Source organism: Mixophyes fleayi, chromosome 3 (assembly GCF_038048845.1).
Source record: "Mixophyes fleayi isolate aMixFle1 chromosome 3, aMixFle1.hap1, whole genome shotgun sequence".
Lineage (NCBI taxonomy): Eukaryota > Metazoa > Chordata > Amphibia > Anura > Limnodynastidae > Mixophyes > Mixophyes fleayi.
In genome coordinates this window covers 228,015,900-228,031,881 of record NC_134404.1, presented here as the reverse complement: position 1 = coordinate 228,031,881, position 15,982 = coordinate 228,015,900, and the positions used below count along the sequence as shown (strand labels likewise).

General features: G+C 36.6%; 1 protein-coding gene across 2 annotated transcripts in view; it reads right to left on the bottom strand.

Annotated features, from left to right (window-relative positions):
- Positions 1-9,849, bottom strand: part of SAMD5 (sterile alpha motif domain containing 5) — a 31,675-nt gene extending 21,826 nt beyond the window's left edge. The window contains exons 1-2 of one of the 2 annotated variants that reach the window (XM_075200679.1): positions 9,155-9,848; positions 8,498-9,004 (exon numbers count right to left, since the gene is read on the bottom strand). In XM_075200679.1, the coding sequence (XP_075056780.1) occupies positions 8,498-8,962 (465 nt within the window). In that variant the 5' untranslated portion in view covers positions 8,963-9,004; positions 9,155-9,848. Of the gene's footprint in view, positions 1-8,497 lie in introns of both variants that reach the window. The other variant, XM_075200680.1, reaches the window with a different exon arrangement.
- Between the last annotated feature and the right edge of the window lie 6,133 nt (positions 9,850-15,982).

Genomic DNA, 15,982 nt, shown 5'->3' with positions numbered 1-15,982 from the left:
CATACAGATTAGGGGCTAGATTTACTAAACTGCGGGTTTGAAAAAGTGGGGATGTTGCCTATAGCAACCAATCAGATTCTAGCTGTCATTTATTTAGTTCTTTCTACAGAATGACAGCTAGAATCTGATTGGTTGCTATAGGCAACATCTCCAATTTTTCAAACCCCCAGTTTAGTAAATATACCCCTAGGTCTCATCTCTATACTTATATTGGGGCACATTTTCCCGTTCCATTTCTGTAGAAAAACACATTTTGTAGACACTCTTCAACCAATGTAATAAATATCTTCAAATACTCAAAAGAGACACATGTAATAAAGACTGTCTCTTCACTCCGATTATTAATTTGACACATAAATGAAGCTAAATTGAGGAGTATTTTCAGGAGAAAAATTAGGTGTACTGTAAATGTCATGTGAAAGTCCTACTGCCTACCCCATTAGTACTACACCTATCAAGTAAATAAAGGTTTCCATATCTCTCCTAAAATATTTCTTGGCTTATGCTTATTTATGACTTAAATAAATCATGGGAGTGAGGGACATTGGGACTTTTTATTACATGTGTCACTTTAGTGTATATGAAGGTTACTGGGTTGCTTGAAGTGCATTTGTCTGCTGAAGATCTATATTTATTAGACCTATTTAGCGGTGAATTACCTTTACAAGTGCACTTGCCACTGTTAAAAACAATCGCCCTCTAGATTGTTCTGTGTAAAAGCAATAAATAAATAAGAAACCCCCACCCAAGTGGTCCCAGTATAATGGACATGAGTCCCTAAGACCCTACGGGGTATATTTATCAAGCGGCAGTTATGGAAAACCACCGAATCTCTGTGATTTTCTGTAATTTTTTTAAAATGCTATTTTTTTTTATAGACAAAGCCGGGTGGCCTTTTCCTTTAATAAAATTGCTGTTTAAAAAAAAAATTACAGCAAACCGTTAAGAATTGTTGGTTTTATGTAACTGCCCTTTGCTACATTTACCCTTAAGACACCTGACCATTATACCAAAAGAGTTAAAGAAAAAATAGACACATGCACGATTTTCCCCAAATCCTCTTTCATCACTATTGAAAAAACGAATTAAACTTGTTTACTTTCTTCAGGAGTCACAATACAAATGAAAAAACAGCAGCAAAATATCTCCAGGAGTAATAGAGACTCCATTCAACGCTAGCTAAATATGTTTATGATTGGTTGATGGTGAAGTCTTGGGGAATCCTGGTTTGATAATCCCGTGTCGCTTTTATTTAGATTTTTCTGTTGTTGTTTTTTATTTTATCCCCCTACTTGGACTATGACAAATCACGAAAGAAAATATTTTATTGTTTATTTAATTAAGGATTTTGGGGGGGTTGTTTATTCAATTAAAGTTTATTTGTGCATGTGTTTATTTGTTTTGTAAAATTCTTTTGTAGACAGGGTTTCTAGGGGGTCCTAATCTTGTTCATTACCTCAGCGCCTGCAGCCTAGAGGACTCAAGAGGAAAGGAGCCTATGCATAATCAGTCATATGCTGAACAGCCTGGGACTGGTTTGTATTATAACAGTGGGGGGCACATTCTTGGTCTCCCTGTTACAGTAGATACCAGCCCAAGCTGTCTAACCTGGAGCAGGTTTTTACTATGGAAAAGGGACCCCATTCTAGTGGTCTCCCTGGTATTGTGGAACTGGGTTTGGTTGAGGAGTTAGGCACACTAGCACACTGCCTGTTTTTTTAATTATGCATTTATTTTGATTACACGGTGCTCTAGCTGGTGCTGAATTCAATAACTGGAAGAAGTGTAATGGAAAAGCAGGGTCTCTTTATTTCATTACAGTAATCTTACTCTACATAAAATGTAATCTCATTTCTGCACTGATCAGGCAAACAAGGCAGACTGATGCGCCTCTTCTGTACAGCAGTGGGAATGCCTGCACTCCACTGATCTCCTACCCCGCAAACGCTTACTCCTCTACAAATTCACCAATTTTAGGCCCCAAACCTATGGAGATCCACATGCATGTGTGCAATTCAAGGTGTACAGTGGTGCAGCTGTTTTGCTCTTCATATATTCTTTCCTCTTTGACTTTATTTGTGGGTAACAATTGATCTCTTTGTGCTGTTTTAGTAAAGCTAATTTATTGTCTAAATCCAAACTCTAGCTTTGGTTTGGATTACCCATCATGCAGCTCTCTCAATACGCGTCAGCAACATGCCATCGTGCTGACAAGGCTCATTAGGTAAGAGGGGTAATTTATTGGATAAACCATATCACAAGACACAAACACAATCTACTCGCTAATGTCAGCGCTGATTGAATGCAGGAAGGAACTGCCATGATTTAAATGAATAGAATCTTATTTAGACATAACTGAATCTCCTCCTGTGTTACCCAAATAACATATAATGCTGTGCATAGGCTACTTCTACACAGCCAATTCTATGGTATTTTGTCTTCCTTGTGAATACAGATAGGAAAAAAAAGTAAAAAGATCTGTTTTGTTCTTGTCGTCTAAAAATAATTTTTTACACAGTTTATCATCTAGTGGCCTGATGTTGACAGTTTTATTTTTCTTGCTGTTTATATTCGTGAAAAACATTTTGGAGTTAGAATTGTTATCTTTTGCTATCTGTCTTTGCTAACTTTATTTCCTATCTACATATATTGTTACATTTCTTTTATTTCCATAATGAATTTTCAATCCCTTCTAATTTTAATAAATGAAATGTTCTGATACTATACTACCTTATTTAGCCACCTTTATTCATAGGAATGTTGTTGCCCAACCGTATGCACTTATGCAAGAGTCTTTATTAAAAATATTTTTAAAAAATCACATTTGGTTGCTATGATTCTATACACTTCCCCAGTCTACAAACGTAAATGCTTCTGTGAGTTTATTAAACTATACTATTTTAATATGTATAGGTTTTGTTCCTCACAAAACACATTATTGAAACTCAATGCAAATGTTACCATTTGTGATCACTATTCCCTGAATGTCCACTCACTTGTACATTAAATATATGTTCTATAAGAAAATACCAAGCCAGGAAATCCCTCTATAGGAAAAGGTAGATGTCTTTTAGAATAAAAAACATAAGCTGTCTTTGATAGAAGTAATAGTTTTATTGTCACAATTGATACCTGAGTAGTAAAAATCATCTATGAGGACCACATTTTTCTTTACTGCCATTTCAATTTGTACAAATAATTGAATGGCCATACGTAGATTTATGTTAGGTGGCTTATAACAACCCCCAATCAGCAGAGCCGTAACTAGATATGTGCCAGCTCCAGTGTGGGATTTGGGGAGTTCTATTTTTTATAGAGAGTTGTTGGCCCTACCAGCATATTCTATGGAGCCTTCTTAGTGGTTGGTATTGTGTTTGCTAAGGGGTAAGTAACGCGGATGAAGTAATGTAGTACTGGCAATATGTTCAAGAGATACAAAATATGTAAACAAATGCAGTTTCTGGCACTATTAATTAATCATATTATAATATCTGTTAGGTCACTTAATGAAAATATGAATATGAACAAGCTGGAGGTTTTCAATGAGCTATGTGTTGTATTCACACACACAAAGCAGAATCAATCAAGTGTAGTACTGGCAGCAATACTTACCTCTGAGTCCTTAGACAGATGAGTCTACACTGACAGTTTGCCTGTATTCTCTGCATGATATTCCTCCACACATGCTCCATGGAAAAGTAAAGACATTCTGGACATCCCAGAACTACAGGATAAATGCAGCAGGTGCTGTCACCTTAATGTAACGTGTCTAGAACTAGGCTGTGCTCTCAACCTACACACATTTCAGCTTTTACTATGATAACATTTGTATTCAAGCAGGGAATGTTAGCTTTACATTTTGTAATATATGTCAATTGAGAAAATGGTGTTGGAAAGTTCAAAGGCTAAGGAAATTGGAAGCCACTGTACTATATACTAAAATAGCTGTAACTAGCGGGGGTGTGACATGTTTTGGGGGTGAGTGTTCTCTCTCACTGAGGGCACTAAAATCTCTAGTTACAGCTCTGCCAATCAGTACTTGTATTCATCTGTATGTATATCTACCCATATGTACTCTAAGGGCTTGAGTCATTAATGAGAGCAAAGCAAAAAAAAAAAAGAGTAACTTTGCACACTGGCAAAACCATGCTGTATTGGAGGGGGAGGCAAATTTAAAATGTGAGGACAGATTTATAGTTGGGGTAGGGCATATCCTAGATCAACTTTAAATTTCAGTGTAAAAATAAAGTTATCAAATATCTGGGTGCTACATGAAAAAGCAGACAGTGTTTATATTATGTGCAAAATAATAAACTAATTTGCACCCCTTGCATTGTAACATGGGTGGTCCAGGATCAAATTTGCTCCTTTTTTTGCCTTACTTTCCTTAATGACTCAGGCCCTAAATTGGCAAATTGTCCTCATCTATCCTTCCTCTCGACATGTCTTAAACAAATTCTTCTATACATTCAACTTCCCATTTGCAATATTTGCAAATCCTTCTAAATTCACATCCCAGTTATGACTTTTATCTGGCAAAGTCTCAGTAATAGCCACTATATCATACTTATCATGCAACACAATTATTTGTAATTACCTTTTGTTTGGAAGACTCTTAGCATTTGTTACCATACATTTGATATTTCTACTGCCACTTTTAATTTTATACACTTCTATCTCCCCTCTGCTAATCCTTTTTCCCAATCTATTTCCCCTGACTAAGCCCTACACTATCTTGCACACTACTTCTCTCCACACCCCCATATCCAATATTATAATCTCCAGTCTTCAAGTCACCTTGTCCCCAACACAACTGCAACTTCCCTACTAAGTTGCAGCCCGTCCCTACTGTAAAACCCTGAGATGAGAGAGCAATAATCTCCAAAATCCCTAAATCCTCTTTCCTACACCAACTTTTTAGCCACTTATTAAACTCCCTAAACTTCCACAGTCTTTCAGGTGTAGTACATGGCACAGGATACTACATTGCAGACCCTTCCTTTAGCCTAATTCCTTTGAATCATTTTGAAGACTATCAATCTACTATTAGACTGTCATAGGAACCCATATGTAATGTCATAGCTGGGTGTTCCCAAGTTCCTCCCAATCTATCAACCCAATTCATCATATGCCAAAAACAAGCCCCCAGGAGACACGAAATTATTTCCCAGTTCTGGCAACAGGTTACTATAACTTCCCATCACCAGTGTCTGTCTGGCATTTACTGCATTCCCAATCCCATCCTTACTGAAGCAGTCATTCTCCTGGTGGCTAAAAGAATAGTCCTCCTCCAGCACAAATATCCACAATATCAGACAATTTGGTATATTTACTGTGGTGTAGCCCTGGACTTACCTCCTTAACACTCTTCCCTTTTTCTCTTCTTTGACCTATGTCTTATCTACTTAACTCTCCCATATCTCCACCCCCTTCTACACTGGCCCCAGCATGTACCTGCTCAGTTAGCAAATATTCATATCCATGTTACCAGCTGTTTATTTATAGCTGAAGGTTCAGACGGGTAAATCGCTCACATGTTATGACCACATGGTCCAATAAAATATGGTTATTGCAGCTTCCCATAAAGTCCTACAGCTCATACCCCGCTCTGTAGCCATTTTAAAAAGGTGAGCAAAAAACACATTTGTGGGGTGCCTATACAATAAAAACAGAGGAGCCCCTGGAAAAAAACATTAGCAGCATGCAGTTCCTGTGGCTTCACTGAAGGAAGGCGTCACGGCAGTGAAAATTGACAAAGTAACTGTGATTTCTGCATTAAGCTGTATGGGGATACTTATTCTACAACGAAAGTACTGAACAATAGCTAAGTAGAACTAATTAATATAATATGAGTGTAGTAATGCCAAGTATTAATAATGCAGTGTTAGAGTACTAATAGATTAATTACAGCTAAGTAATATTTTTAAATAGATTAGAAAAAACAAGGAGTACAAAATGAAACCACAATCAAACTACAGAAACTTATCACAAAGGAAAGAATATCTAAATATGCACTTTGCTTTCCTTGTGTTAAACGATGTCCTTGCATAAACTATGCACTTATCAGTACAAATCCACTTATCAAGCAGTTGCCAGGAAAATGAAAAACTTGCACAGCTCAGAAACTTTGCTTGGTTTTGGCACTAAAGATGTAGCCTCAGTTGTGGAAACTTATGGTGATATAGCTACAGTATTCATTAATGTTAGACTACTCATCTGTGTCCTCATCAGATTAGTGATTAGTGACCTTGAATGCCAGAAGAAAACACATTTTATGAATGTCACGGAATGGAGTCCTGCTGCCACAATGCTAACCAAAGATATGTTTGTCTTATATGATAATCACCAGCTTCTGTGTATACACAGACAGCACATTCCTTAACACGCATTTAGAATCCAATATAAGCCGCAGTGAAACCATTCCTGGAATGTGAAGAAATACAGTACACTCCACTAAGTCACTGCTACTATATGTTAATACTAGAATGAGTGATTACTTGTTTAGCTCTAAGCCGAAAATAATTTGGATAAAATTACTATCAAGATTTGACATTTCATTGGTCTAGAAATAGCTATTCAGATACTTGTGGGACTTCCAAATGAAAAAAGGTCATATAATGTAAACTCATTCACATTCTAATTAGAAGTCCTGATCCTCACCTGCTGTGGTATGTGTGTGTGATTTTTTTTTGTCTAGACATGAGAACTATTCTCAAGCCAATGATAATCAATCCAGGTCACCTGTTTTGCCTATGTATATCAACACTGAGGTATAACAGTTAACCACATTAAATAAATACATATTTTAACCAATCACAGGAAGCCACCCATCAAGTATGTGTTAATGCATGAACCAATACATATATATGTGTTTCTGTGTGTCTATATATAAATATATATATATATATATATATATATATATATATATATATATATATAACTATAGATATAGATATATAGATATAGATATACATATATAGATATAAATAGATATGAACCGATATATATATATATATATATATATATATATATATATACTTCGACTGGCCGACTCCAAGTGAGAGCACCTTTATGATAGAAGGCAGTTGTTTTATTCATTTTTAACAAACATCTATAGGCAATGTCAAATATAGGTATAGGAGAATTGGTGAAAATGGCATTAACTGGATAATGACAAACACTAGTTTCAACCAAACAATTAACATTTTTTTAATTTATCTTTATCTTGTGCTTGCATGTCACTGGTTGCTTGCTATCATTTGTTAAATAGCTGCATGCTACTGTTTTTTCAAGGACAGGCTTGTCTGTGCCTGATGTGACAGCACTTTTCCCTGAGGTAAAGCAACACTAATCTCTGTGGCAAATGAAAGTTACAAAGTCAATTAGACTTAAAGGGGCCGATTCAATTCGGCCACGTTATTCTAGGAATAACGCGGCACTAAAAGTATTACCGTTAATACGGTAATTTTAACCCGGATCTTTGCTCGTTGTCCCGAGGGCGTTAAAATTGCCATACTAATAGTAATACTGCGCACTTTTACCGTAGAAACGGTAATAGTGCGCAGGCCGCATTATTCCCACAATTGAATTCCCAATTGTCAACAGACCCCAAAGCCCGTGCCAAAATAACCTGCTGAGGAATAAGTGAGTGGATGGGCATATCCAATGCTGGTGGGAGAGATAGACAGACTGTATTTAACTGTGATAGAGAGGAATGGTGGCTGTGGAGACATATAGCTGTAAAAAAAAGTCAACACAGCACACTTAAGTGTGGTGATTTAGTAAATTTTCATAGGTACTAATGCCAAGTAGGAGATCAAGGAGTGTAAAGAAAGCAAGATATTATTTGTGGTTACTAGATAATCATTTAGGGTAACAAATTAGTAATCATGCAGGATCTTTACAAACTCTATCATGCCAGTGTTTCCTGGTGTTAAGTCAAATAATAGTATATCAGTTCATAATACAAACATATAAATACATCAATCTTATTGTACTTAACCTTTTAGGATAATAATTTAACTTGACAACATTTACTGCTGCTTTTATATAAGATCACCTACAATATACCTATGTACCTGCCATTCAGAAGCCAGTATGAAAACTTATCTTACAGTAGTCTAATACTATAGCATATAAAGTATTTTTTGACTTACAATTATTTATAACAGGAATATGCCAGTGTCCACACTGACCTATACATACCTATACTGGATGCAACTTTATATCATAAACAGAAGTTCTAAATAGCACAATCTAACATTCCAACTATATTATTTCCACAAGTATATGTCAAATTTTATATTGTAGTATACTCTATGACGACATATGTAGTGCTCACATTTTATGTGGACATATACAAGAATATTGAATACATATGTACACTATAATATGCATTCCAGTTCCCTAACAGAACTATATATAACTTTGTGAAACTGTTGAGAATGACAGAAAGCCCTGCTATGACTTGTCATCTTACTTATGTCCATTGTCTTACCTTTTTGGAGAAAGGCGGCTTACTGAGATTGACCCCATCCCGAATGAGTTTATCCCTTATCATGATCTTTAACTTCAGTTTTGGATACGTGACCAAGTTTTTGCTCAGTTGTCCAGTTTTAATACTCCTTGGAACCGGTTTGTGACCCTGTGCTTCTTTCCATGCTTTGGTTTCGTACTGTTCCACCAAGTGGCTGGCGTAGATATCAGGTGTAGGTGAATCTACCTGGGGTTCTAAGGTGAAATATAATCCACTTGCAGCCTCTTTTTCCTCCTCCCTCAATCTTTGGACGGCATCATGGATCTTTTTACGATGCTGGTGGATCATCACGCCAATGGCATCCAAATCAGGGTCCCCAATCTGCTTGCACACCTCCAAATCATCATACCCATTATCCACAAATGATTCTGCATACTGAGAAAGCTGCAACGCTTTCAGCCACTCATACACTATGTTTGAACACATGGCAAGTAAATATTGGAAGCAGGAATACGAATTGCTTACTCACTAAAAAATAAGAATAAAATATCCAAAAGTAAGAATTACAAATAGTGTCTAACTGAAAAAACAACAACAACAATATCTTGAGATATTTTGTTGACTTTCTACAGGTGAACAGTTCTCAAATACCAATGAAATAAGGTGTAGCACAGATACCTGATGATGTGTGTCATTCTGCAGCCAGGAGGAGACTGTATGTGCACTGGAAATAAAAATCCAATTTGTTCAATCCTGAGGACAGAAAACAGACTGTCTATGTAGATAGTTCCTGTGTTCTTTTCTTCAATCAGATCAAGAGTAAACTGATTACACCTCAGCTTCCTCCTGCTTTTTACATCGCGGATACAGTGCCGGAATGACCCAAAGCAGGCAACACCCTTATGCCATGTTACTAAATATTTTCCAAACAAGTTAGTATTGAGCAGCACGCTGTCACTTTTTTATATCCACAATGTTCAGCATTCCACGCTACAATAGCAGTACAATCCAGTGAGGCTCTGTCTCCCACTCTCTTCTTAACACTTTGCCTCTGTCCTCCCGCTCTGCCTTCATCTCTGGGATGCCAGACACACTTCTCACTCCTCCACCAGTCAATACACTAAAAAAAAAACCCCTCAATATTTTCTCAGGTTAGCTGGCTGCTTGTGGCTTTCTGTCATCCTCTAGCCCCACCTTCATTTATTATTACAACCTGGGAAAAACAGTTCCTTTTAGTCTCTGCTAGTTTCCTTTCAGAATACTGGCTCTACACTATTTTTATTTATTGTTCCAGATTACATTTGCATGCGCTTCAGAGAGAGAAGATTACAAGTGCAGTTCAGCCGGCAGCCTCTGTTGTGTATGTGTGTGTGGGGAGGGGATTTTGATTCAGGATTAATCTGCAAGGCAATACAGCAAGCAGTTTGGCTACTGGCTGTCTGTCTTCCTTATGGTTATGTGTGCCTTTCCCTCTTCTTTAAAACATAACCACTCTTTCAGCTCCTTTTAACATGTGTTTCATTCACTATTGAATGCTAATTATACTGTACATTTCCCATATTCTCTGTCATACAGGCAAGGAACCTTAAACCCTTTACTGAAACGTTTTAATGTGCCAGTTGTCCTTCATTGACGAGGAAAGCAGGAATAGCAAGGATGTGGTTAGAGCAATAACCTGTTGCAAAATTGTTCTGACACCGGCTGTGTGATACAACCCGAAGCTGACATCTTCACAACCCCAGCATCTCTTGGCTGCTTAATTGGATTAATGAATGCATTCTACAATAAATAATAAACAGGTAGCTATTTGCTGACACAATAAACAAGCTTTTTTCAGCTTCTTTAAATATTTTTAATTTGTGTGTTAAGGTAGACATATATTATTTTTTTTTGTTGCTAAGAGCAATGCTGACATTGGCATGCTGATAATGGAGGGTGTAAGTGGGTAGTTTTTATAAGTACAAAATTAACCTACAAACTAATTTATAAGCTCACATTTTACAAACCCTAATGTTATACCTTCAGTAGAGTTGTTACCTAATAAACAAATATTGTTAATTTAATAAACAATACCGCTTAGTGGAACATTGTAGTTTTGATCTATCATAGATACAATAATATATTGCATATTTTTCTCATACATGGAAATCAGGAGTATTCCTCAAATTAAAATTATGTTATATCTAAGTTCCTGAACTCATGTCTGTCTTATTGGTTCATACCTGTTCCCTTGTATATGCATCATAATTATTCATTATATATGTAAATTGTAAGGATAATTGGTACAGGTAAAATATCAGCCAATAATACAATAACTTTCACAGAATAAATGATTCAGTTTTAGAAAAAGTCTATAAATGGACACAGGCTATGATTCACACTTTACATCATGTTTTTGCCTCTAGGATCAAAGGACATTGTATTTCATAGTATTTATTTAGGTGGACTTGTAAAAGTTTTATATCTTCTACATTCTTTTTAAGTAAATTCTGCATGAAACACTTTCTGAGGATAAAAGACATGACATTTGATTGTGAACTTGTAACTGTCAATAGGATGCCTTTGACAAGAGGTACAGGATATTTTATTTACTGTATAAATCTAACAAAGCAGGTATTGTTAGAGGAAGACATGCCAGCAGCAGGGACCTTTTTGTTATTGTATTTGATAGTGTCACTGTACAAAAATGCCCAGTCAGAGTCTAGACACTTCCTTCTTTATCCCATTCATGCCCACACTCATCTATTTGTTAATGTAATGTGGTGCTGTCACTGCATGCAGCATCATTGTGGGCAGTATAATACGGCATTAAATAATGTGTCTAGCTGCAATGTGGCCTCTTGCATACAAACATTTCTGTCACAGTTGTCTAATACATTATACTGTAACAAATAATGTCACATAAAAAACATGTTTCACTGAAAGTTCTGTAGACCTGATCTTCTCTAAACTGGTGTTTTCAATTTCTAAAGGCATTTTCCCAGTCATTTCCTTATAGCAGTGTTGGCTAACCTGTGACACTCCAGGTGTTTGTGAAACTACAAGTCCCAGCATACCCTTTCAGCAATAAGCTGCTATATATTGGCAAAGCATGCTGGGACTTGTAGTTTCACAACACCTGGAGTATCACAGGTTAGCCAACACTGCCTTACAGTGTGTCAGAACACTGTATCATACTTGTCACCATTAAAATACAATGGCCACGGACACTGCTGTAACTCAGGTTAATATGTACCTGTAACATGACCACTGGACATGATTAAACAACTAGTACATGGTCCAGAAATAGAACATGAAAACCATCTAGCATGACGTAACCATTAGACATCATCATAATAGTGTTCTGCTACACTCTAAACAGGCATAAAAAACTACAACTATCCATGATATGACCACTAGACATTATGATGATACTATTCTATTGCACCATAAGCATTATATGACACCATATCTATCCAACATGACAATAATAACATTTTTTTTTTAATAAACGCTTTACTGCACAAAACCAACATATCTTGACCATCATGATAAAATTCTTCAAAATCTGGGACTGTCCCTGGAAAATAGAGATAGTTGGCACATATTCTGTACATTGTCAACATATATAGTAGTATCCATAAAATATTTAACAGTTTAATTAGTTTGACACATTACTCATATGTATATATAATTCTTCTTTGTTAAATTATATTTAGTAAATATTTAGGTTTGAGTTATACAGCGATCTATGTTTTCTCACCAACATTCCTTCATTAACAGCTTTTTTTTTAACATGATTTATACAATATTCATTAATGAGGGCTAGATTATACCATAAGGAAGCACATAGCTTCCTCCTGTGCCCTGCAGCAGGGCTCAGTTCTCTCACACACAATGTATTATGGCAATATTTCTACATCCCTCAAATAAAACCTAATTTCTGTGTCTCTGTTTTTACAGACATTAATAGAAGGAAGGGATCAATATGTAAGAGGCCAGAACTCACTTTATATATTGAGATCATACTGCATTGCCAGATATGGTGTTATATAATTTAATTTCACCTTTATACACCATGCAGAAATGTTCTGATATTGCTCATTTAGAGTCGGATGCAAAGTCCGTCTAAGAAGTGTAGGAGTGGGAGTGTGCCGCAGCTTGGTAGGGTATTACGAGTGGCAGGCAACCCCAGTTGCGTCCCACCCGTAATACCCTATCGAGCTGCGAGCAGTTCCTGCAGCTAGCTAACGCTCGCTCCACCTAATTCCTGCCGCACAGCTTTAGCCCTGTTTTGACGTGTGTTGCGTCTGTACCTCACTGCGACTAGGATGTATGTACATAGTCACGCCTTCACAATTCCACGTTCCTCCCATTCTCTCGTAGTGAGTCGCAAGCTGTCACAAGTGGTAATTGCGTCCAAGATGCAGGCGGATTTGGTGCTTTCTGCACATGCGTGGTAGTGTTTTTTGGTTAGATGCGCCTAAAATGGACTTTGCGTCCGACTCTAAATGAGGTCCTTAATGCTCAGAAGTAATTCTTGGTGTACATTTTAACAAGGTTAGCTTTTTTTAATCAGGAAAATTGTACTAAGATATTTAATTCTGCGTATACACACCTTGTATAGTTATTTATCATTCAGTTTTTTTTAAAGAACTTTACATTTAACAAACTAAGTTATTTACATTTATTTGTTGTTTTCATTTGACAATTTTGGAAGCACATAACATTGTGTAAAAGATAGTCGTTCCAGCTGCTTTGGAGCTACAAGTCCCAGCATGCCCTGCCAGATTTGTAGCTGGATGAAAATCAATGGCTGTGACATTCAAATGTGTTGCATTCTGACCACAGTTGTCTCTATGGTAGAGAAATTAGTTTCCACTGCCATGTTGTAACAAACACACCTATACACCTTCCTAGGTTATCATGTCATTGTGATTAGTTCACATACTGTATAATGTAGGTGGTCACTGACTAAATCGTTTTCTCTGTTTGCAATGATAATGCACCTTCGAGTAACAATATCAGCTAATGAAGTCAAGATCAAAGGTTAAACTTAATATTTTATACAGTTTGTCAGGGTTTGAAATGAAGTCCAACATTTCTGTTTAATAGATATCAAAGCAAAAACAATATAATTCTGAGGAGCAGATCCATTTGTCTGTGAATGCTTTTATATATTGTTAATAAGCTTTAATTTTGATTAAAAAAAAATGAAAATGAAAATCTATCGCCTTGTGACATGCTGTAATTCAGTCCCACCAAACCTCAATCCCCAGGAAATGTCATTGGGATTTATTATTTTACTCCATGATTCTCTATATTCCAGCATAGTCTGTTTATCTCCAAGTCAAAAGCATAAAACAAGCTTATAGTGCCCTCTACTGACCAGCACAGAGTCTGTTTCATGTTTGAGAATTGTGAATCCTGATGCATTTGTCCTTTCACTGTGTACATACAGTATATAAATTAGGAGAAATCTTGATTTGTAACATCAGGATGAAACACGTGTTCTATCATGAAGCTAGTTACTAAAGGGAAACATTCTAAACACATTGGAATGCAGGACAATGAAAAGTAAATTATTCTTGGTTGTTTAAGGAACTAAGTATTGTGATGGTTTAAACACTAAGGACCTCATTTGGAGTCGGACACAAAGTCCATTTTAGGCGCATCTAACCAAAAAACACTACCACGCATGTGCAGAAATGCAACTTGGACGCAATTAACACTTGTGACATGCTTGCGACTCACTACGAGAGAATGGGAGGAATGCGGAATTGTGAAGGCGTGACCATGTAAATACATCCTAGCCGCAGTGAGGCGCAGACGCAACACACGTCAAAACAGGGCTAAAGCTGTACGGCAGGAATTAGGTGGCGCAAGCGTTAGCTGGCTGCAGGAACTGCTCGCAGCTCGATAGGGTATTAAGAGTGGGACGCAAATGGGGTTGCTTGCCACTCGTAATACACTACCAAGCTGCGGCATACCCCCACTCCTACACTTCTTAAACGGAATCGCGTCCGACTCTAAATGAGGTATTAAAACATGTATCCATTTCCTTTTCTTATAAGATTACCAGGTCATCTATTTAAAATGAAATACCTAGGAAATATAAATGTCGAATGGCTTATAAAAAACCTAAGAATTAACAAATTGTTAACAGGTCTCCAGATGAAAAATCCTAAACTTGTATGCTTACTATTGGATCCAGACAAATCCCAGTGAAGGATTACCGACAAAATAACATGACAGTGAGAACAAACACAGAGAATGTATACAATTGCTTCCTGCCCACTCATCACCATTTTTCTAGCGGTTGATGTGTCACTCTGACCACTGTAACCCTCAGCACTAAAGGACAAGGTATGTATTAGGCCTGGAAGTTAGAATAAACTCAATCCATCACATGGTAAAAACAAGCAAGCATATAATTACGATTGAATGTAAACCTATTGGTTTCTAGTTATCAAACTGAAAGAATGAAAATTCACTACCCTATCCCAAGACAGTAATTAAACTGCTTCCACAGGACCATTATTAGATAAATGCAATGAGAGTGATGGTATAAAATGCTTGCCACCAATGGGATCACTCTCCCAATGCTCATTTACCTTATGCTTCTTATTAATTAATATGCAGTAGTGAGTCGCATGCTGTGCACAGACTTTTATTTAAGTATATGGAAATGTGAGGCTGCAATACTCAGATGGCAGACAAATAAATAGACACAAAGGGGCAATGGCCAATATGAGGGCGTATGCCCTTCAGAACTACAGGTTAGTCTCTTACATCTGCTGGATATTAAATCAGTTCCTTTACCAGTTTCTGCCAGGTTTATATTTAATGTCATGTCAAATTGTATTGCTTATAATAAAACACCATGATTATGCTTAGGAATGTGCAGTTTAACAATACACTTAAAACTATGTAAAGGCAAATATTTTACAACTAGATATACATAATAACTGGTTTCTATTAGAAGATGCCGTAAAGGCTCTTATAAATAACAAATGCTCCATCATAGTCATACACAATGCCTCTTTGGGGATACATCCTGCCTATTTTATTGCCATTAGCCAGCAGTTGATACACTAATAATAGTAAACCAGGGGATCTATTTATCACGCTAGGGCTATTAACAATCTTCAGTGTGTTAGTGATTAAATATAGCATCATCAAAATTGGAAAAAGTTTTTTTTGTCTTTTAAGCACGACTTAGAAATTATTGGATTTTTCTGTAGCAAAGTTCTTTTATTACAGAAATTTGAAACTTATGCTAAAAGTGTAAAATATCTCAAATTTGTCAAGTGCCACAATGTGAAATCGGATTTAAATCTGGAAATAACAGAAGTGCATTATTTTAATGGATACATTTCTCCTGGCTAGGGGTAAGTCAATATTTTGTATACATTTATTTGACGCCATTTCTCGTTGCACTCTGTATAATTCATTAAATGTTATAACCTTTTCCTGTCTATAAAGACATACTCTTACAATGTACCTGAAAGGCAGAAAGCAAAGTAT